This window comes from Manduca sexta, chromosome 8 (assembly GCF_014839805.1).
Source record: "Manduca sexta isolate Smith_Timp_Sample1 chromosome 8, JHU_Msex_v1.0, whole genome shotgun sequence".
Lineage (NCBI taxonomy): Eukaryota > Metazoa > Arthropoda > Insecta > Lepidoptera > Sphingidae > Manduca > Manduca sexta.
Genome location: NC_051122.1, coordinates 514,966 through 534,688, shown reverse-complemented (window position 1 = coordinate 534,688; position 19,723 = coordinate 514,966). Strand labels below are relative to the sequence as shown.

The 19,723-nt window shown below is 34.0% G+C and overlaps 2 protein-coding genes and 1 long non-coding RNA gene across 3 annotated transcripts; 2 read left to right on the top strand and 1 right to left on the bottom strand.

The window, feature by feature from the left end:
• Window positions 1–76: 76 nt before the first annotated feature.
• On the bottom strand, window positions 77–4,640 carry LOC115446780 (40S ribosomal protein S6-like). Its single transcript, XM_030173565.2, is given in 7 exon segments — window positions 77–197; window positions 682–828; window positions 1,965–2,045; window positions 2,048–2,137; window positions 3,313–3,458; window positions 3,729–3,933; window positions 4,250–4,640. Coding segments are annotated over 7 exon segments (762 nt in total). The 5' UTR covers window positions 4,256–4,640; the 3' UTR covers window positions 77–110.
• LOC119188636 lies at window positions 4,599–7,721 on the top strand. The gene is made up of 4 exons (XR_005111986.1): window positions 4,599–4,727; window positions 4,856–5,095; window positions 5,535–5,650; window positions 7,451–7,721. It is a non-coding gene; the product is annotated as an uncharacterized LOC119188636 (long non-coding RNA).
• Window positions 7,722–9,500: 1,779 nt separating this feature from the next.
• LOC115446862 (geranylgeranyl transferase type-1 subunit beta) lies at window positions 9,501–19,532 on the top strand. The gene is made up of 5 exons (XM_030173674.2): window positions 9,501–9,866; window positions 10,974–11,101; window positions 14,317–14,496; window positions 15,619–15,782; window positions 16,224–19,532. The coding sequence occupies exons 1-5, from the start codon at window positions 9,760–9,762 to the stop codon at window positions 16,710–16,712; spliced, it is 1,068 nt and encodes a 355-aa protein (XP_030029534.2). The 5' UTR covers window positions 9,501–9,759; the 3' UTR covers window positions 16,713–19,532.
• Window positions 19,533–19,723: the final 191 nt, after the last annotated feature.

Below are 19,723 nucleotides of genomic sequence, written 5' to 3'. Positions count from 1 at the left end.
CCCACCCAAGGGCAAGTATAAATCAATTTATCCATTCGTAGGGTTTAATCTAAATTGTACTCACAATGAAATAAAGTTTAGGTTTTACTTTTTTTATTGAGTAAAGTAGATCACTTTTGAGGCGCACTCTGGTTAGAGCTCTTTGAATCGCGCATTGAAGCCGAACGCCTGCGTTTGATCTCTTCCTGACGACGGACCTGAACAATCAGAAATTCATACTGTAACTTATTGAATAAAGAACATTTATATATTTAATGAATGAAATATTTAGCATGTTGCTGATTTAATACCTTAATTTATATCGACAATAAATCAAGGGGTAAGACACAGCACCTTACTCTTACAGCTGCATATGATTACCGTAAACTTATGTTACGGTTATGATACCAGCTGTTTTGAAAAGTTAGAAACTTGTTAATTTTAGTTTCCTTTAGGATATCTTTGTGGCCACGAGAGTGGGTTTCAATATATCGTAGGTATGCTTAAGGCGGTACCTCGCATTTCGCATTCATTCTATTCAGTTTGTTTTTGATACTTGTCGAAGGTTCCTTTTGTTAATGTGTCACGATGTAGCGTATACAAGCACATCTATCATATAAGAATGCGATGCAACTTATTTTCATTAAGTAATAAAACGGAAATGAATACACTATTATTATGTAAAATTTTGTGTTTTTTTACCTTGGATTCCTTCTTCCTCTGTGCAAGCAGTTTGGCGTAGTCAGCCTCGGCAGACTTGCGTTTGGCGAGGCGTTTCTTCTTGAGAGCTAGACGGTGACGTCTGCGTTGCAGAACGACGGGTGTAACCAGTCGCTGGATCTTGGGAGCCTGCAATGTAATTTTGAGTTTAAATGATTGTTTGCATTTGATTTTGATTTGATTGATGAGGGATTGCATACTAGGAGATATAAGTTTAAAAATGACACACTCACACCTTTTTTATACTAAAAAAGGTAGGCAGAGGTTTAACTGGTTCCCTCACATACTGCCGAGTGTATTCCGTCCCATGATGCGATAGGGCGAGCCTATCGCCATATCGGGCACAAATTCTAGACTACAGGCTGGTACTGAGTAGAAAAAACCAATATCTATTTGCCCAAACCATGGATCGAATCAGATGTCAGCAGTCAGCACTGCAGTCCTAGCGTAATACAATTACGCCACCTAGTCAAGAAAAGTGATATTAACTTTTTATTAAGCCCCAATAGTGGGAAAATAATGGCAAAGACCAATAAACTACTGATTCAGATGAGTCTGAATTTACACATAGGTTATTTAATACTGCCACCAATTATGACAGTTTTACAAACTCCTAAATGTTGTAAGACTATGGTTTCACAAAATTACTATCAATCTAATAATGTTTTGTAATGTGTGAAGGTGGATAATGCATTTGTTCAGCACACTGTAAAAGTAGACAGATATATGTGTATCTGAATCTTCTGCTCGGCACTGATTTAATATGCCCTGATGCTGCTGCTTTCAAATCTTTAAATGGTTTGAGAGCAATAAATAAATCAGGGGTATTTGACCTTGTAAACTCAACAAATAATAAGAAAACCATTCAGAATGAAGGAAAAAGTAATATCAAGCAGTTTTATTTAACGATTTTGAAACTTTATTCCTATACTCAAGTAGGCAAACAACTTGAGCAGCTTATCACATGTCATGCATTTTTTTGTACTATTAGCAAAGTAGCTGAACAAATTAAAAACTTCTAAATTCTTCTACACATTACCTTTGATCAAAATATTAATTCTCCATTATCTAAATGAAAGTAACCTATTTTAGCAATGTAAAATCTTTTGTTGATACACATACAAAAGTTTGAAGATGACTAAGTTTTGAATTTGTTCAGCTTTTATGGCTGTTCTGTACATAAATATAGCTACCCTAACATACGAAAAAAATACCTCCATCACTAAGGTAATGTGTTTGCTGGCTATTATGATAACATAATTTACCTTGTATCTGGGTTTAGCATTCTCCTTGCCCTCCTTGGCGGGGAGCAGGCGCTTCACGACGTAGCGGCGGACGTCGTCCCTCCCTTGCTAAGGTTGAACAGTTTGCGGATCTTGGACGCACGCTTGGGACCAAGACGGCGGGGAACATTTCCGTCGGTTAATCCAGGGATTTCCTGTAAATAATGAATGAAATAATATGAATTTCTATTCATATTCAGAAAATAAAAAATAAACATGTAACTAATTACATATTGTGTAGAAACTTGTTTAAGATCTCAATAACTTTTATTATTATATCAGGACATGATTAAGACTTTTATAAATATAGTAAAAAACCTTAATTTAATTCTTCTTAATTTAATTTGTCTGATATAATGAAATTGTCCTTGAATTTAGTTTCCAATTACATTATTCAATATATCACTTAATATACCCTGCCGCATATAATTACCTAGATTTGAAGATCTAGGAAACAGTAAGAACAGGGATGCATTACTATTATAAAATTTTACACCATACATTTATCTATATTCGCAATATTGTCAATTAAATTTGAAAACAATCTAGCTCTCTTTTTAAATGACACATTTCGTGATGTAATTATAATACAATATTTGAAATTTACTTTTGGAGTCCTTACATGATTTTAGACATACTATACACCCATCACTTGAGTGCTAACTAGACAAGCAGCTGCAAGCAACCCCTTTGCGGTCGATGAATAGGCATAAAATGAGGTCTACTTTTGTTATTATTTTTTTTACAGCCAGTATATAACATAATAAATTATTTGGTATAAAAGTTCTATAAAATGCTACAGTATAAATATCTTTATTTTAATTATTATAGATTTAATTATATGAAGATAAGTGCTTTTCAAATTTAGCTAATAATTTGCAACACCTCATTCTATTCACAATTTTAATTTACAGGTCATTTTGACATTGCATTAATAAATGCAACCACATAGTCATCATGATCTCTGTTAGCATTGCACTAAAAATCATAAATAAATAACAAATATTTTAACAAAAAATCCCAGTTTTACTTTTCTGGTCAGTTTAGTATAAATATGATGCATACATGAGTATATTTTTGACTGAAAGTGTGATCCTGCCAATATGTCAAATTCCCCTTAATGTAGGAGTATTACAAAGTAATTTTAATTTTATATAGCCTAATGGCTATATAAAACTATATAAAATTATGTTAAATTTAGGCTTCAGGTAACTTATTGTAAAATTTAATTTTCAAGAAGCAAAGTATGTGGTTTCATTAAGTAACATAATGCCAAAATAAGCTTGCATTGCATTTGAAATTTTAATTATAAAAATATTTTTTGACATACCTGTTCACCCTTGCGGACAATGACCAGAGCTAACACAGAGAGGTTAGCATCAACAATGCAGCCACGGACAGACTTGCGTTTCCTTTCACCATCACGACGCGGTCTGTAGCATGAGTGGCCCTTTGACATCAATAAACGAACACGGCCTAAAAAATTAAACAACCAATATTGATTTGAAGCAATCATAGTGGTAGTATTTTGTGTCCAAATTTATTTTTCCAAAATGGAAATGTAGCATGTACACAATTTGGTCTAAAATTTTTATTATATGTTGATAATAATTTTAAACCTTTCTATCATCATAAAAAAATATTTGGGTGATAATGGCTAGTACTGTTTTCCAAAATTTTGTAAACGATATAAAATTTTTTAAACATTTTTTTTTTAAAACTTGTTATGCGGGTTTCAATACTTACTGTTGGTGAGGACACCCTGTTTCATGGGGAAACCTTGCTTGTCGTTACCGCCGGCAACGCGGAGTACGTATCCTTTCCACTCATCGCCTAGCAGGTCAGCCTCCACCTCTGCGCCCATACGCTTTTCATAGAAGATACGGAGCTTGTGCTCGTCCACCACTTCAAATAACTTCTGACATCCCGTTGCCGGGAACGAAACGTTCAGCTATAAAAACAGAATTGAGGTTATAGCACACACACACCAGTTTTCATAACTTTATAATTATTTGACGAAAACATCGACACATTAAAGGTACTCATTATGATAAGTTATTATTTTAACATGAACCACGAGCACAAAATATTCACACTATGAAAGTTTGATACCACAACACGGCATATTTTATCAATATTTATCACTGAAATCGTTACAAATATCGAAAAGATTTAATATCCACATGGTAGCCCAGTTACTCAAATGTATCTATAGGCAGTTATTTTAGACAATTTTTATAGGAAAATATTTAAAACTTTATAAGAACCTTCATGACTGCGATTAGACCCTTCGAACGTCAGCCATGAAAAAGACCAGAGACTGGCAATATGCTCTAGACCACAGATATCTAAACTAGAGATTCGTAACAGTTGTCAAATATTAGTTGAGCAAAGTAATCAATTGATATATTTCAATAAATGTATCGATATTACTTTATCGCGCATTATGATAAATGGACAAGCAAGTAACTAGATTACGGTGATTTCACCGCACGTCAATGATCATCAGAAACCGCTGTAGCATTTTTGAGATTAAATGGTTACTCACTTGTTCATTTATCCTAATATGGTATAAAAATTATATCGATACATTATAAAAAATAAATCAATTCTATACTTTACTCAACTAATGTTTGACATGGGTTGCGAATCTCTAGTTTAGAAGTCTGTGATGTAGACTATAGAGCATCTTGATAATCTCTGGATTTTTCATGGCGGCTGTTCGAAGGATCTAAATTCATGGAGGTTCTTATAAAGTTTTAATATTATCCTATAGAAATTAAAATAACATTTTAATTTCTATAGGGCCATTCAATTTTTTCGTCAAATAATTATAAAGTTATGTATGTATAACTTTAATTTTGTTTTTATAGGTGAACGTTTCGTTTCTGGCAACGGGAATCAGGATGTCAGAAGTTTTTGAAATGGTGCACGAGCGCAAAGAGAATATAATCACTACGTTTTACACGAGCGTAAGTTCCGTATTTTCTATGAGAACGTATGGGGGCAGAGGATGAGGCTGACCTGCGAGGCGATGAATGGAAAGGATGCGTACTCCGCATTGCCGGTGGTAATGAGTAGTTTCCTCATGAAACAGGATGCCCTTACCAACAGTAAGTATTGGAAACTCGCAAAACAAGTTTTAAAAATGTATTCAGTTTCAAAAACTTAATAACATGTTTACAAAATTATGGAAAATAATACTTTACTAGCAAGAGCCATTAATATGTGTGGTGTTATTGTTTTTTTTTGTCAATGCATGCTGTGACACCTCAAAATGTTGTGCATTTAAACCTATCATTACTGTTATATTTTATTAGAGTTATGTATAATGTAACAACTACTGGTTGTTTGATTATAAATAAATAAATAAATAAAACTCTCGAATAGATTTTTTATGAATGAAGGAACACTTGAAATCAGTTTTCAACATAATAATCAAAATTTTTGAATAAATTGTATGCATACATTTTTGTTTTGAAAAAATAACTTTGCACCCAAGTTTGTCAAAATAATTGACTTGAAATCAATATTTGTTGGTAAATTTTTTAGGCCGTGTTCGATTATTGACTTGAGACGGTGAAAGGAAATGCAAGTCTGTCTGGGGCTGCATTGTTGATGCTAACCTCTCTGTGTTAGCCCTGGTTGATGTCCTCAAAGGTGAACAGGTCTGTATGAAAAATATTTTATAAATTTCAATTATGTGTAAAATCATGTAAAAAAAAGTATATTGTTTAAAAACAGAGATAGATTGTTTTCGAATTTAGTTGACAATATTGCCAAAATAGAGAAATGTAAGTTGTAAAAAATTTGTAATAAAAATAAATCTCCGTTCTTATTGTTTCCTATATCTTTAAAGCTAGGTAGCCAATATTAAATGATAATAATGTCATTATAAACTGAATAATGTCAGTGGACTCTTAATTCCTTATAGTAATACGGCAAGACCAATATTTTTATTGCTGCACATGTCTAGTGTGAAAAATATTTATATTTCAAATAAATAATGGTCTCTGTTAGTATTGTATTTTTCTTTTTATGATTGCATTTACCTCTTACCCGGTCCCATGTCTATGCCTTTATCTGTAAGTGTTAGAAATGTTTATTGAATATTAGTAAAATTTAAAATTTTGTAACTAAGCGGTATTATAGTGTATTAATCAATTACAGCAGTGTGTTTCTAAAATCCGTTAATATTCTTTTATGTTCTACCCAGAAGTTTCTGATGTTAATGTTTCCTTTGCAAGTTGCAACTACATGTATAGCAAGGGGCCGTCCATTAATTACGTGAGGCGTTTTTAGCGATTTGCCGACCCCACCGCTCTGGTGAGATGTCATGAGATTTGGCTCATCCACCTCGTCTAAACTCACGTACGACTTTTCAAGATTTGTTTTTCAAGTGTAAATGTGTTGCATTCATTCTAAAAAGAAAAAAAAAATATGTGCTTAATATTTATTTAAGAACAGTTAAAACTAGCATTTAAGATTGCTTAGAAAGTAGGCTACAATAACAGTGAAATTTAATCAATAAAGTACCTTAATCTCTATAATTCAGTACAGGGAACTCGAGCATGGTGTCAAAACTGACTATTGGAACATGTTCATGTGATTTTCAGTAAAATTATCTGCTCCTTTGGCTTCGTTATGGCGCCTAAATAAACTTTGCGACGTTCGTAAAATTTTGATAAATATATTTGTGTAAAGATTTGGTCATATTTTAATGAAGAAACATGTTTTGTTTAATTTAACATTATTTTCTTGCAATTTTACTTTGTTTCTTGTGGAAAAAAAGATATTACCAAGATCCCTCCTATCCCCAAAGTAAGATTAGATGAGATTTGGCTCGACAACATAACCCCCCCTAAACGCCTCACGTAATTAGTGGGTGCTCCTCAATAATTTTGAATATTAATCTGAATAATAGTTATGCATTTGTGGAGAATAGAACTGTATTTTTTACCTTAATCGAATTATTTCATACTTATTGAGAAGTTATTCAAATAATGTTGCACTTAAACATTAATTTATTAAAATAAATGACAAATTAGGAATGTATAATATGTAATGTGCACTAGGGACTTATATTTAATGCCCACACAATATGCCAGTGTGGCTAACATATAAGTGGGGGCTCTTGTGTGTTAGCCTCACTGGCCATGAGTGCTATTGCCATTCTGCTCTCGTGTGAATTTTGTTTGTTTTGGCGCCGCAGTGAATATTATGTTCAATTATTATACATTGTAGCCAGTGTAGCTACTGGTCATAATGAGACTTAACATCTCGTGTCTCGGGATGGCGAGTGCAGTGGAATACCAAACAATACTTTGTTCAAGGTGTTGGATGGTGTTTCTATTGTTTATGGGCGTTCGTATCGCTTACTATCATCAGGTGAACGGCAAGCTGCTCTCGTCATTCATAGCAATAAAAAAAAGATCTAGTAATATTAATACCTTTTGATTATATTACAGAGAGCTGACCTCGCTGACCGAGTCCGTCCACCCATTCTAACTGCTGAACTGACTTGACTCACATAGTGAATTCCTATCAGCAGGATTCCTTCACCAAGACGTCCATATTTGCGCTATAACATAGTTGCAGTATGCAAGCCATAAGGAAGCTGCATCGTGCTGAAGTGCAACACGGACGGCCAGCTGCGTTAAGATTATTTTGGGATCAGCACAAAAAGAGGCCAGGGTAGGCTACGCTCGCAAATTTCGAGATTTTGATTTTTGATACGCGATTTTTCTGACGAAATGTATCGATCACGCGAACAAGGTCTTCGGAATTTATAATATATATGTACAATAATACCAGACAAACTAAGTAACATCGATCCAACTTTTAGTCCCATTATTGTTAATATGTGGGCGTGGATGACCGCTTTTTGGGCCAGGGGCAAATGGCGACTCACAATATTATGTCAACTTGCTGGAGGAAGTCATACTGCCGACAGTGCGCACTGTGTACCCACGGTAACAGGATAATTTCAGGGCGTTGTGTTGCGTTGGGCGCGTTTAATTGGCTCCTTTAGTAAACCAAAGTAGACTACACCCTGGCCCTCTCAATCCCCGGACTTAAAATTTATTTTTCTATGGGAAATATATGGGCCCATAATGGTTCAAAGATGGGGCTTTGGGGACGAACGAACGAAAGCAGCGCCCGTAACCCATATTAAAATTAGTTTTTTTATTAAAATAATGATGTGTTATTTTTGATTAAATTGTTTTTAAAATCAATATAATGTTTTCTTTCATTACCTAAAATTTTCTAACAACATACAATATTTAAAATACTTTCCCTCCATGTGGAATAGCCGTGGGACGTCTGTATAATCTATAATCTATAGTAGTCCACAATATTATTATATAATACTGCTAAGTTTGAACAAGCTTAGTCTATGAAACTACCTACATCTAAGATGTTTTTATTATATAGATACGTTGTCGGAGCTCAATACTGGCAAGACGAAAGCAAGGTAATTGCCCGACATTCACTTAGTCAACCTTACGTAGTATCTCTAAGTAGTCTGTGGTCAACCTCCAACCACTGTCGCGGCTAGTCGGCTTACTAACGTTTGTATTTTTATAAATAAAATGCCTTCCTGTGTTTTTAGACGATGTACACATTATACTCCAACTGTGAATGAAAAAAACGTTTCATTTCATACGTTATTAATAGGTATACACTATTTAACTTATTTTTTTAACTAATAAATGCATTTTATTCGACTGTCATGGCGACGGGGCGGTCGACGCTCGTGCTCATTCGGGCATACTCTGGTACACTCGGGCCGTATCAATGCGAGCCGCTAGGGTTGTGACTATAGTAAATACAGCGCTGTTTTTATGTGCAATTTTGTTAGTGTATGACGCGTCTATTTGTAAAACGTCATTGACCTACATAGTACACAGGTACCGGTTCGAATTGAAAAATTATATTAATGTTAGATTCAGTGACATACCTAACCATTTAGACAGCTCATTTATCGAGAAAGGCTATATAACATCACGCTATAAGCAATAGGAGCGGATCATCAATGAAAAAACGGGGAATATGTATTTCTTTTGAGAGTTTCTAATGCGTAAACGGTAAATAGGAAACCGTTGAATTAACTATAAATTGATTGATTGACTATGGATGTAAATTGAGTAAAAACTAAATAAGCTAGGCTAAAGAAACTAGTACATATAACTCAACATTTGCTAAATGCATCTAAACTGCGAAGCCAAAAAGGAAAAAAAGAAAAAAAAACCTAGTACATACTCTGAGGTACATACATAGGAGATAATCTGTGGTGTGAATACTAAGCTTCATTTTCGAATACGTAAGACTAGGCAGTATGGTCGTAAGACTATAGCCTGTCCTCTAAGGACGAAAAAAAAAAATTAAGCTTCATTTTCATTCACGCCACATAATGACATCTGACATTTGTCAATGATGAATGATAGGTTCCCCTTTCTTTCCCCTTGCCCCTGACAAATAAATCGACCATAGTGCTCTGTCATAAAGTATATTTTCAATCTTTGCATTTTTAGCTTGACATGACGGAAAGACAGTCGTGTCTTTAGTTAAAGAAAATCAAGTTTCAAATTTATAGTGTAATCTAAAATAATTAAATGTTTTTGAATAAAATTGGTCAATTTACAACACGGCATTGCAAAAATAATAACATAATATAACACAGCTGTTTTCCATTATAGTGATAGAAATCATCTTCAAATATCTGGTGTACAAAGTATTGGTGAAATTGCGGTAAAAGTGTTATTTGTTAATAAAAATGAATAACGAAGAAAACAAAGATATGGCACACCGACAGCATGTTAAATATTTTATGAGATTTTTGAATATTTTGCCTCCATCCTTGTCTTCGCATGATACTACCAGGTCAGCATCTGTATATTTTTACATATATTCATATCGTACAAGTATGACATAATACAAAATTGAATCATTATACTCCAATATATACATTCCGTGTGGCTGAATACCTACAGCTAGTTGGAACAGTTACACTTGTTAAACTTTCTTATTACTTGTAAGCTTACCTTGACCTGTACTTTCAGATCTCAGCTCATACAACTAAATATAATTGTATGTTGAGACAGCTTTCTATATGAATACCAAGAATTTAACTTTATCATTCTTGTTTGTCAAATACTTTGCATATATACTAAAATTATGTTTTTCTTTTTCATAAAAAAAATATGTTTATATTGACATACTTTAGGACTTAAAATAATGAAGCTTTCACAGAAATATCCTAGCCCATTCAAAAGGAATTAAATTTGAAAAAAAAGCTTATGGGCTATTCAAAATTATTGTTTCTGATGGCTGATGACACATTTATTGCAACAGTTATATTCATGAAGTCATCTCCAAGACTTTCTTGTACAATGTTATTCATAGTCAGTTGCTCATAATTTATGTTATTCAATAGATATACCAATACTTAAAAATACTAGTAATTTTAATAATATTAGCCCTGTATTATATACTGACTGACCCACTGCTGGGCATGGGCCTACTCTGTTACTGAGAGGCATTAGACTTAAGTCCACCATGCTCGCCTAATATGGATTGGTAGACTTCATACACCCTTAAATTCCTGTAGAGATCTCAGGTGTGCAGGTTTTCTCACAATGATATCCTTCAATGCTAAAGCAATTGATCATTCACAAAGTCAGAGATGTGTGCCCTTGGGATTTGAACCTGTCGATATTAGTCTTGGCAGTCTATCCTGCAACTAGGCTGTTACCGCTCCAATATCAATACTTATAGAATCAACCTAACAAACTAAACTGCATTATTGTTTTAACATAATTAATATTGCATCCAATTTAATATAACATTTAAAATATCTTTAATGCATCTGTGTCTTTTAGGGAACAAAAATATATTCTTGTTTTAATGGAAGGTTGAATTGTCCAATATTAGATATAAAAAAAATGATATAAGTACAAACCTCTATGGTAAATAAACATTTTTTTACAGGGTAACCATAGCATATTTCTCTGTGGCTGGGCTGGATGTGCTTGGATCTATATCTTCCATGTCATTAGAACTCCGTTCAAGAATCATTGATTGGCTGTACAGGTTACAAGTACATCCCTATAAGGAAAGTAAGTATATTTTATTGTTTAATCAATTAATTCTCCACACATATACCATCCTATCTGTAATGTTATGTATGCAACAACATAATTCAGTAGATTGCTATATCTTCGGTGCTCATTGATATATTTATTGATGGTCAACTTTTGATTCTACTTTTCATAAAGTATCCCATTATAGCAGTGTTTTTTTCTTGAGAATGCATGACTACATAGTAAACAAATCCATAGAATACTATTTGAATTAATCAATATTTATTACTATGACCCATTTATTTGATTGATACAAACCTATATGGAACATTTGTAATGTTTTATGAATGCCTATACTAAGGCACTACACACATATTATTATAATTTATTGTAATTGGATAGAAGCTGAAATGAATTCATTAGGTTATTACAGGTTATTCATATTTACCATGTTATAAATGAATATCACCTTTATGGACAATATTCAGTCTTCAGCTGCTTTTATGGTGTGTAATACAACTATACTACAGTAGGTTATTCAAAACCCAAGCTGGCCATAGTGATATTGGGGTTGCTACTGTAGTATCAGCCTGGAATCTTGAATTGTAACCCGATATGGCGATAGACTCGTTTTCTATCTTGGGACGGAATACACACGGCGGAAAGAGGGTTTATCAGTTGCCGCTCTGACTACCCCTTCGGGGATATAAGGCGTGTGTGTATGTATGTGTATTCAGTTGTAATTTTCATCGTGTTCTTTTATATTTATATTTTTATGTTAATAAGTGGTTCTGCGCAAAGGTATAATACATAGGTGACTTTCTTAACTAAAATGCACTTCATTATGGATGACATTCACAGGTGTTTTTCTTGTTGGCAACATGTTTGCTACTTTTAGGGTTCCGTTTCTTAAAAGGAACGCTTATAGGATCACTTTGTTGTTCAACTGTTTGTCTGTCTGTGAAGAATCTTTTTCTCAAGAATGTGTTATCTGGTCTTTTTCTGATGTAAATTTTTTTTTTTATAGCCATGACCTTAAATGTTGCATAGTTTGCAATTTCATAAGGAAATCGAAACTAATAGGGTACTTCCTTGCCGTCGACTTTAAATTATGAAAATTGGTAAAAAATCTGAATACAGAAAATATGTAAGTAGGTACTATACTATATACTTAGATAGCTTCTCTACAAGTTTGCACGGGAACCAGTGGCGAAAGGTGTAATTTTCCAAAAGGGATCCCGACCCAATACATAGGTACTTATAAGCATATATACTGTTTGCAAATCGTTCTGATGATAATTAGATTCTACATAAAAGGTAGTCGGTAGAAATTGGGTTATATGGACCTCCGCCACTACGGGAACTTAGCCCAGTTTTTTCATTAGAGACATAAAAAATAAAATAAAAAAAATACAAGTAAAAAAATGCAGCTATATTAGTTCCTTCTACGGAGAAAAAAACATAGAGAACACTAAATTTATATCAATTATCAATTTTCGTCGCCGATTCTAACATAAAAATATTGTAATTAAACCATCTACCCAACTGAAACAATCGTTAAAACTTATCAAATTTCCATCAACCTTAATACCCACAATTTCAAAGTAAGAACCTTCAATCTAATTATAAATAAGTACTAATTACTTACGTAGCTGATAAAATGATAACCAATAATATAACATTAAAACCTTATCATGCATAATTTGAAACCAACATGTAGCCTCTGGTTACGTAAAACAATTTAGTTATAGTACTTACTTCATTTGCTTAAATATCTTTTTATTACAATACTAATCAGCTTCTGAACACATTAAAGTTTATTTCATTGTTTATTTGACTATTTATTTGTAACTAGTTAATTAATTTGAAATTCATAGAATTTTATAATGTGTTGATAAATTCTGAATAAACAAAATAGCATTACACACGCTTTGTGATAAAATTATACTTAAGTTTTGTCCATTTTCCTGGTTATAACACCAAAGTTATTTTAGAATGGATATTGTTTTAAGACAACTATATTTTTTTTAAACATAAGGTGAGGGGGCCTTATTCCGTCCACAGGGCCATATCCGTCTTTCTGCAATTACAGGCTTTATTATTGTAGGACAGCTTTGATAGCCGTATAGGTAAATAAGTGATTTTTTGAGACTCTTATCTGTACGGCTATCGAAGCTGTCCTTCGAATAGAACGCCCGCGATTACAAAAAAATGGATTCGCCTCTATATACAAAATAGGGTCCCCTAACCTTACTTTTTTATCATGGTCAAACAAGGATTTATCTAATTTCATATTTAACCATTTACTGTACCCTTGAATCTTGTTATTTCAGAGGTATAACTTGCTTGCTTGCTTGCTTGATGTTTATTTTTTCTTTACATTATTAGTAAATATCAACAAAAAATATACACTTGTGCCCTTGTGTTAGTTAAAACCAGTTCGTTGACATTACAGTGTCTCCTAGAAACTTGTTAAGCAAATAAATAATAAGTGTATGTGATAATTGCATCACTTTGTATAACTGACTTACATACCTTATATGTTAAGAACTGGGAAAGAATTTTACCCTAAATACACACACACACACACACACACACACACACACATCACGCCTGGGTTCTCAAAAGGGTAGAAGTCTAGGGCACCAGCTTTTGCCTGTGTTCGGACTTGTGATGTGATAAGGCTGTGGCGGTACAATCGATGCATACACCGCCATCTAATAGGCCTATAGCCATATAGGATATAAATTCCAGACTCGGGACTGATATAGCAAAAAAAAACACAAAATCATTTGCCTCCCCTGGGATTTGTGCCCGGGACCTCGGAGTGTGGTACCGCGCACGTCGTCAGTACTATTATAAGTAAATGGAAAACTTAGTGATTACTGATTATATATTTTGGATGTTTGTATGAAGTAAATGCAAAAACCATAGTTCTGATTTGAATGTTTGTCATACAGATAGATCAAGCCCTGAATAAAGATATACAGTCTTACTTATAAACTTGTTTTAGCGTTAAGAGGTGCTTAAGAATTACGTAAATAGCTGTCAAAACCATCACCGGTTTCCTAGTTTAAACCTTATTAAGAGGCAAAATGGCGGTATTTGACTTACAGCTGATCGAGTAAATTTGTGTAACTAAGCTTTGCAAAATTTTTATAAGTAAGACTGATAATATCTAAGTTACTTTTATCTTGAAAAAGTATATAGTCGTACGCACTGAAAAAAAATCATACATCTTTTGGTTTCAGCGGGAAACATGTCGATATGCGGATTCCAGGGATCATCGACGATAAACATGGATTTAGAAGTGACTGACTCAATGTGCCACTATCGTTGTGGTCATTTGGCGATGACTTACACTGGACTCTGTATATTGCTGGCCCTGGGCGACGACCTGTCCAGGCTAAACAGGAAAGCTATCGTCGAAGGTGAGTTTTGTCGAACTTACGAACCGCCGTCATAAGTATGCTGGTGGTAGGATATATTTTATATACGCCCGGATAGCGACCACCGTACACAAGGTGTTAAATCCGCCATAGTGGCCCACGTAAGCGTGTCGCGTTCCGAAATCAGCCTGTGTATATGCGGTTCAAAGGGCCGGCATAATTGTGTCGACTGCCGAGAGGTAATCATCTCTCGTCGGTCGACATTCTATTGGCCTCCACAACCCAAGGCTCTAGTCTTCTGCTGTGATAAAATACAAAAACTAGTTTTATTTTAATGTCTTATATTCAGTAAGAAATCATTTATCATCTCGTCAGTAGATACACTATTTGAACAACACTTCATTTACCACCATGCGCAGAGGGGTGGCCTTGCCCATATAACATATCTATATAGAAAGATGTTTAGATGTAATCTTAAGCAAATAGCATTAACTGGTAGTTAGAAGATTCGTTTGTTTACGTGAATTTATAGCGTTGCGTTACCTTGAATTTTATTTTAAATAATATGATTCAACGCTTGATGACTCGTATGAAGTAAATGCGGTATCATTAAAATACAGTCTTATTAATGTACTGGATTGCGATTCTTTGAGATTTTCCTCAATTTGTTTGTACGTTTAATTCAATAAGGTTGAATATTTTGATGGCTTCCTTGCACTAGGTCGTAACTAAATCAAACAGTATACTTTTACAGGCGAACTCTTTAAATTAATAATATTATTTTAATCAAAATTTAAAACATTTTTCAACCATGTTTTCAATTATTGATTATAGATAAAAACATAGAGTAGTAGAAGCCCCGTGGACAATCACAATGACTTTGTGTCATTTAATTTTTTTTAGTCAGAGAGGAGGTTTTTTAGTTAGGGAGATAAACTAATGGCAACATTTGTTTAAAATCATAAACTTTATTCAATGTATGGTAACAACACAATGGACTTGCAAAGGGGTCTCCAAATTAGACTATATCTTGTTGGGTTTACAAATGATATAATTAGTTTTTCTCTTCTAATAAATTTATCACTAAATATAATGAAAGTAGAAATAAATATTTTTTATCTTTTATTAATTATACTACAATTTCTTTTTTCTTTAATTTTAAAGGAGTAAAGGCGTTACAGACAGTTGAAGGCAACTTCGCAGCGACGCTGTCGGGCTGCGAGTCGGACATGCGCTTCGTGTACTGCGCCGCGTGCATCAGCTACATACTCAACGACTGGTCCGGCTTCGACATAGAGAAAGCCACAGATTATATATTGAGGTCAATTGTAAGTATTTACATCATGTAGAGTCTTAAGGCAACGGAATACTATTAAGTCCTTATTTTTGGAGCGACTCATAGCGTAACCTATACGATACTAATGCCATCTATTTTAGAAAAATCTGATTAAAAAGTTCTATTATTTTCCATAGGAGCAACTTATGTGTCTATCGAAGACATTGTCTATCCATGTGTCAAATTACATTTACATTCGTTTATCTGTCTATGAGTTCACTTCTTACAAACAATCTAACATTTTCACACACTTTCGCATTTATTAAGTAACACAATATGCAATTTTGGGGAAGTCTAGTAAAATCTTCACGGAATCCCCAGATTGCTTAAAAACCACATGAAAGACATTTTTAGAATACTTGTCAAATGTCATAAATTGTATCATATTAGTTGTATTATTTTAAAAATAATTAGAAACGTTTTCTTTTCTCAGAATTACGACTACGGCATCGCACAATGTCCCGAATTAGAGTCCCACGGCGGCACAACATTCTGTGCACTGGCAACACTCGCGCTCACCGACCAAATGCACAGACTATCCGAACAACAAGTGGAAGGTCTGAAACGCTGGCTCTTGTTCCGACAAATCGACGGGTTTCAGGGTAGACCGAACAAACCAGTCGACACGTGTTACAGTTTCTGGGTAGGTGCTTCGTTGAAAATATTAGACGCGTTACAATATTCGAACTATGGTAGCAACAGACGGTACGTATACGAAACTCAGGATACCGTTGTGGGCGGCTTTTCAAAATGGCCCGACACCTGCACGGATCCAATGCACACATATTTAGGTTTAGCCGGCTTAAGTCTTATCGGTGAGAATGGTCTGCTAGAAATTGAGCCCACATTGAATATTACCAAGCGGGCTCATACGCATCTGAAAAAGCCTCCACCAGCAATGGGCCGAGTCATAGCTCAGTAAGGCTTTTATGATTTACCTCGTTTCACAAAGATTAACGTTTAGTTTACATATTTATTAACGGGTACGAGTTGGTGCTTTGAGTGTGTTAGTCGAAATTGTTCCAGTGTCGGTGACCGTTTTACCATCTCGATAATGAATATTGTTTTTGTGTACAACGCGTTTTATCCCCTCTCAGGTAGGCGGAGGCGCAACCACTGCACTAAATTTTCGCCGCGTGTACTTCCATTTTATGTTGTGATAGTGGCGAGCCTATCGCCATATTCTGCACAAATTCCTGACTCCAGTCTTATACTGGGCAGAAAATCTAATATCACTTTTCCCGGCCCAGGATTCGAATCCAAGACCTCATATCGGTAGTGGTATCGAGTACGCGATACAACTACGCCACTGAGGCAGTCAGGCATTATTATTGTAGACTTCGATCGGTCGTAAAACTATGCCAAATATTTTTACAATGTACGTATAGGTCGGATTTCATATACCGTCGACTTTATATTGGGCCGGGTTAAACTGTTTTGTTATTATTGTATCGAATGGAACTGCTATACAATTAAATGCCACAAAATACGGTCATCGAACAGTGCTGTGCGCGTACCAAAGTGTGTATCCTAAGTTAATAGTTACCCACTGTAAACTATTTTAGTTTCGAAATGTTTATACAAAAATAAATTATATGGCATAATTTTGAATTGAACTTTTTAGTACTTAGCATATTTTCTATGAATAAATAGGTGCTAGCTAGGTAATTTGTACCTAACCGTATGAAATAAGCAACAACGATTTATATATTTTTCTTCTATCGTGTAGTACAATAATGAAGTGTCGTGCCATGTGGGTAGCCCTAAATGTACTGTGTTGCTAGTTGAAAAATATAATTTATATCCACCAGTGGCGAAGGGAGAAATTTTACAAAGGGAACCTGACAATACTATAAAGGCACTAATATGTATAAAAGCGGTCTGCAAATCGTTCTAATGATAATTAGATTTCATGCTAGTTACGAAAGGCAAGTCGGTAGGATTCGGGTTATTTGGACGCTTCGGCACTGTTTTAAAATAGTTTTTTCCATTAACAAATCTTGAGTATAAATGATCACATTTGACAAAGAGGCTCATGTCCTATGTTAGGAGGCATCCTATCGTATGGATAGATAGAAAATCCTATCTTTAATCCTATGGCCAGATACTTTAACCCGTCGTCAAAAAAAAATCATATTCCCTATTTATCCCCACCGATAACGATAATTAAGTTATTTTTATTTTATTTGTAACAGTTATGTATGTTCAAGTACTCCCCTTCAAGCTTGCCATGGATCATATTAGGAAATTTATGTATTTAAAAATCAAGTCTTCCTTTTTAATTATGCCGAATTTGACCAAAAGGTGAAGGTTATTTTCGATTGTATTTTACTACTAGCAACACTCGGCAGTGAGTCTGGGTCAGTAGTTAGACGTGTATCAAATTATTGCACAAATTATAAATATAATCATAAGGCATTTTTTAAGAAAAATAGAAACAGGTTTTGATTACGCCTTTTTATATTTTTTTTGTATTGAATTGTGTATTTTTATTATATTGTAGCTGCGCCAAACTTGACTTAATTGGGGTATGAATGAAATTCTCACTCAGTAGAAAAAAACATAACATATTATTAAGCTCCATAAGTCGAAGTTGATTGATTAAAATGCTTTTGTTTAGTACTCAGGCGAATAATGTAACACCTCATAATAGAACAACATATTTTTATTTTACTGAAAATCTATGGAGGGTGTAGGAAAGGAGCATCATCTTGTATGGAGGACAAGTTGAAAAAGTGTTTAGCGCCAAGCTGCTAATTATAACTCAAAAATCCACCACAACAGCGCTAGCGTAGCAAGCGGGTATGATTTTGGCGTCACCTTAATTTGGTGCTATTCGACGGATACTCTTTCATACACAAGAAGGTTGGTTCTCTTTGTTTCTACCCTTCATATGTAAAACTCAGAGTACAGTGCCTTTGCTTCTGCATTTATTGGGCCAGAACATGTCGCTACAAATCTAACTGTCAGCGCCATCTATTATTTGTGCCCTTTTTACAAGTTTAACTACGTGTCTAAATAAAACCGCGGGAACCAGAATGGTTAATGCCTGTTTTTACTAACCATTGCCATATTCGTTGATCACTATCAGAAATGATCATGATAGCTCAGTGTAACTGTTTTATTGCACAAAATGACTATAAACCTTATTTTGGTTACGCAAGTATATCTATTTTGATAAGTTCAATGGTAGAATCATTCAGAATTTGCACGGTTTAATGTTTTACATTTATTTAAGCATAATTTGTTTAGTAATGGTGATGAAACCAATCTGGTTCTCGCATTACGAATTATACACAGACTGCCTATCAGTGACGCTCAACATTTTATGATAATCTGACATGAAAGCAATAATTATCAATGGATGTAATAATATTCTACGCATCGATGCGTATAGCTATTCAAAATACTTGTTTCCAAAAGGGTTTAATTTCAGTTTATTAACAAGTAATTTTTATTGGCTTAAAATAAAACTATTTTACGGATTTTATTCGATTCGAAAAAAAAACATAAAATCCGTAAAATAGTTTTATTTTAATGTCTAACATTCGCGTAAACATAAGAAATCATTCATTAGTCTTTTCAATCTAGTTGGGACCTGTGCATTGAATGATGAAGTTTTTCGATAAAATTTAAATGTGTTGATTTAAATAAAACCTGCGAAAAAAGTCGGAAACTATTTGGACTGATATTAATTATAATTGGTAGGAATGTGTAACTATTAATTATATGTAATTTGAATGTAAAGCGAAATTTTAAAGATATTAAGTGGACCTACTTGGGTTTTATTTTTGTCATCACAATTGTGTGATTGTTTTTATGTAAATAAATGGAAGGAATATCGATTATACATCCAACAAATATTTAACGCTAAATTGTAAATTAATACAAGTCTCGTCAGATTGTATGAAAATAAATATTAAATTATAAAGT